This window comes from Cajanus cajan, chromosome 3, assembly GCF_000230855.2.
Source record: "Cajanus cajan strain Asha chromosome 3, NIPB_CcT2T_4, whole genome shotgun sequence".
NCBI classification, from domain to species: domain Eukaryota; kingdom Viridiplantae; phylum Streptophyta; class Magnoliopsida; order Fabales; family Fabaceae; genus Cajanus; species Cajanus cajan.
Genome location: NC_138519.1, coordinates 26,716,532 through 26,721,073, shown reverse-complemented (window position 1 = coordinate 26,721,073; position 4,542 = coordinate 26,716,532). Strand labels below are relative to the sequence as shown.

Below are 4,542 nucleotides of genomic sequence, written 5' to 3'. Positions count from 1 at the left end.
CCCTTTAGCTTCCTGACCATAGACCTAGTTAAAGGCCCAATGGTCTTTAAGTGTGAGCCTCTTTGGATCAACCTTCACCCTTCTTGGTCTTACCTCTTCCAAAGGGATCCTTGGGGATTAGATTTCCATCATATCTACTATCATATCCCCATCTTCACTTAACTAATGAGGTTTACAGGGTTTATGATAAGGTATAGTAGTAGGGTTCATCTTTTCCACTAACTTAGTGCTATAACAATTGCAACAAGATCCATTCTCTGCAACTTTACATCTTGTATGAAAAATGTTCTCTTTTTGTGATAGATGTTTTTCACTTGGTTGACTTTCTATGAGTCTTCTTATTATCGGAACCTAAAATTTTTTTACCTTTGTCAACAAACAGTTTGGACCTCCGGTTTGAAAATCTCATTAGCTTTGGATTGCTTAAAAATCATACTAATCCTCCATCTGATGGTTTTGAAAAGAGCTCAAAGGAGCCACCACCTATATTTTACACAAAATACCCAAAAATGAAAAGGTTTTCGAAAAAGTCAATTTTGGCCTTCATAGCCACAATCAGGTTTAGGGGTCGGTTACTTACGAAAAAGTCAATTTTGGCCTTCATACCCAACCCGGTCATATATAATAATAATAATGATGATGATGATGATAATAATAATAATAATAATAATAATAATAGTGTTCAAATGATCATTTTCTCAAGACAATACTCATTGTGATTGTTACTTAGTAACAAGTTTTGTATTTTAAGTTGATAGTATTATAACAATATAATATATTTATTTTAATTTTTTTTTGTATTAGTTAATGTTGGTTTTTTGAGTTAATAATAATGTAACAAAATAATAAATTTATTTTATAATTTAATTTGTATCATTGTTTGCTTTATAGGTTGATAACATTGAATTTGTAACAATTTATCAAATGATTTACATTTATTTTGAAATATTTAAATTTTTTAAAAAATAAATAAATAAAATTATGTTGACTCGATTAATCCAAATTAACCCATCCCGTTCATGATTGGGTTGGGTTGGATTGGATTTTTACAAAAAGTTACACAAATTTGACCCAACCCAACCCGTTAAATTTTGATTGGGTCGGGTAACGGGTTTATCCAAACCCGATCCCACACAACTCGCTTACACCCCTACTTATTAAGCATTAAATGATTTAATTGTCTACATTATTCCTAATTTACAACATATATTATGCTTTATTATCTACATGATGCCTATTCTATTGCATATAAGAAGAATGATAAATAAAGGGGTAAATAAGAGAGAAGAATTCGGAAACCTCCGAAGAAAGCTTTTATAACCCTTCTTGTAAATCAACACTGGGGCACTTTTTGGCAGCCTCTTCACTCTACAAGAACCTCACTATCACTTAGAATTCTTAGGATTTTGCCCCTTTTCGTGCATAAACACCTTCGACACTTCCCATGTTTCATCATGAATCGCCTCCATGCCTTTCTCAGCCTCCAAGGGTTGCTCTTCTTGTTTAAGAAGTCTCCCAACCCTTGTAGGAAAAGCCCAGACAAAACCTAGTGTCTACAACTGCCTCACTTTACTTGTCCTTTGGGTAGCAAGACACTACGATTGTGTTTTCCATAGGTAAGTAAAGATGTAGATGTTTTGTTCGGGTCTTTAGCTTCACGTCCTTGTGGGGATGAGTGGGGGGCGAGTATCCTTTGCCGTTTCTTGGGGCTAGTGTAGGTGCTGATGCTCGGTAATATTTGCTGATGTCTTGTAGTTGAGTGAGTGAGTTCGTTTTCATCGAGATTTTCTAAGCTTGTTGAGGAGTGAGTTCATCTTTTTCGAGCTTCTCCAAGCTCGATGAGTATCCTTTGTTAGCCTCTCTAGACCTAAGGTGAGTATTCTTTGCTAGCCTCTCTAGGCTTGAGGTGAGTATTCTTTGCATAACCTCTTTGGGCCTAGGGTGAGTATTCTTTGCATAGCCTATTCAGGCCTAGGGTGAATATTCTTTGCTAGCCTCTCCAGACTTAAGGTGAGCATTCTTTGCATAGCCTTTCAAGGCCTAGGGTGAGTATTCTTTGCTAGCCTCTCCATACCTAAGGCGAGTATTCTTTGCATAGCCTCTATAGGCCTAGGTTGAGTATTCTTTGCATAGACTTTCGAAGCCTAAGGTGAGTATTCTTTGCATAGCCTCTCCAAGCCTAAGGTGATGTCCATAATCTAATTGCCTCTTCTCTTAGGCGGAGATGTATGATGAAGACGTGGATAGTCTGTGAATAATTCCCTTATGCTGATGGGGGAAGATCATCCTCTTAGTATGGTGATCACAACTGTGTTGTCCTATTTTCTCTACTAGGGAATCAGGAGGAGATGTAGACGATGCTTCTACCCTTGATTATTTTGCATTTGTCTAGGTGGTCATCCACTAGGGATTGTGCAGTTCTATCAACTAAGTATTCCTTTACTAAAGACTCTCCAAGCTTGGTTCCTCCCACCAGGCATAGGCTATTCATTAGCCGAATTTTCTTGTGTAGGTCTTGGTTATCCGATATTGAGTTTAACTTGATTAGGGATTTTAGCTTGTGGCAATCCTTGCCTCTTGTTTGCATGATCTTGTCGTTGAGACCTTTGTTGAGGATTTATAAAGTTTATTTTTCTTAAGCTTCAGCTTATTCTACATAAAGAAGTTTAGCGTTTTTCTGATTTGTAACATTTTTTATCTATCCTTTTTTTTTTTGGCTTTTTTTTATGTTAACATACAAATGTTGAATACTTGCTTTATTTATACATGATGCTAGTTTTTGAATAATTCTCCTTGGATAAAGAAAATTTTCTAAATATGTGGAATGCTTTTAGATTCATGTAATGAATATTTTGATTGAATTTTTAGAATGTGGCTTTCCTTTTCTCCTTCTTTGCAAGTAATCTTCCTTGGTTAATTAATGCCTAGTACCAATTATGTTAGCCATTTAATACGTTATTGTTTTTTTTAGGGACTTTAATTTTCTTTTTATTTAAAAAACCTAGCTTTTGCTTAGGCTACCCTTTACAGGTTTTCAACCTAGTGGGTCATTTCTTTTCTTTCTCTTTTCTTATTTATGTTTTTAGGCTTGTTCAATTTTGACAATCATTAACAAGACATATCATTATAACTAGACAAGAAAAGAGAAAATAAAGGATATTTTATTGATTTCAAAAAGCTTTATACAGAAAGAATACAAAAGGTATTTAGAAAGAATGGGTGGCCGAGAAAAGCTAGGGTTTAAGTTTTAAGCAAACACTTCTTTGGATAATAAGCATAATCATTCTCCTAATTACCCTAAACTACATGTTTGAGTCTTGAGTTGAATCTCCATAAAGCCTTGGTCTCTTGAAGAAATATCCAAGCTTCCTTTTGGTTTTCAACTTGAATAATCATCGCTTGCTATTTTTACCTCTTATTCTTTTATTCCCTAATTTTTACCTAGGACGTATTCTAGCGAGAAATTTTGCCTTTCTTCTACCTAAAACCCTTACCTTAACTTTTGCCTAAGATGCCCTATATGGGTTTTTATCCTAGCAAGCCTTTTGCAAATGATGTCTTCAAGCATAATATTTCTTCATTGAGTGAAAAAGCTATTCGCCATCCATGTTAGTGAGGGTCAACCCTCCTCCAGAGAAAGCTCATTTAACCACATATGGACCTTCATAAGTAGGTGCCCATTTCCCTATCTTGTTTTTCTGAGCGGCAGGAGCTTCTTGAGTACGAGTTCACCTTTTTGAAAGCTCCAAGGATGGATTTTCTTATCAAAATCTTTCTTAATCCTTTTTTGATATGTCTGCCCAATGCATATGACATCTAGCCTTTTTTCTTCAATGAGGGTCAGTTGATCAAACATACTTTGAACCCACTCCGACTTGGAGAGTTTGGCTTCCATGAATACCCTTAGGGAAAGGATTTCCACTTCGATGGGTAATACCACCTCCATCCCATATACTAAGGTGAAGGGTGTTGCCCTAGTTAGTGTGCGAAAGGAAGTCTGATACTCATGTAGAGCAAATGGAAGCCTCTCATGCCAGTCTTTGAAGGTGACAACCATCTTCTGTATGATCTTCTTGATATTTTTCTTGGTTTCCTCAACTGCCCCATTCATCTTTGGCTTATAAGGAGAGGAATTGTGATACTGAATCTTGAAGGGCTCGTAGAGTTCAGTCATCATCTTGTTGTTAAGGTTGGACTCATTATCGATTATGATCTTGCTGGGAATTTTGTATCGACTGATTATGTTCTTTTTGAGGAAGTTGACAATTACCTTCTTAGTCACGTGAGCATATGACATTGCTTCGACCCACTTGGTGAAATAGTCGATAGCTGTGAGGATAAACCTATGTCTATCGATGCTTTGGGTTCAATTGGTCCTATAACATCCATGCCCCACATTGAGAAGGGCCATGGTGAAGCTAGGACGTTAAGTGCCATGAACATGGAGTTTGTCAGCTTACACCTGGCATTTTTGACATTTTCTCATTTACAAGTAACAATCTTTTTCCATGGTGGACCAAAAGTATCTCGCCCTCATGATTT

General features: G+C 36.3%; 1 protein-coding gene across 1 annotated transcript; it reads right to left on the bottom strand.

Annotated features, from left to right (window-relative positions):
* Nucleotides 1-3,685: 3,685 nt before the first annotated feature.
* Nucleotides 3,686-4,297, bottom strand: LOC145956181 (uncharacterized). Its single transcript, XM_083071744.1, has one exon. It carries the CDS (start codon nucleotides 4,295-4,297, stop codon nucleotides 3,686-3,688), a length of 612 nt encoding a protein of 203 aa, XP_082927870.1.
* Nucleotides 4,298-4,542: the final 245 nt, after the last annotated feature.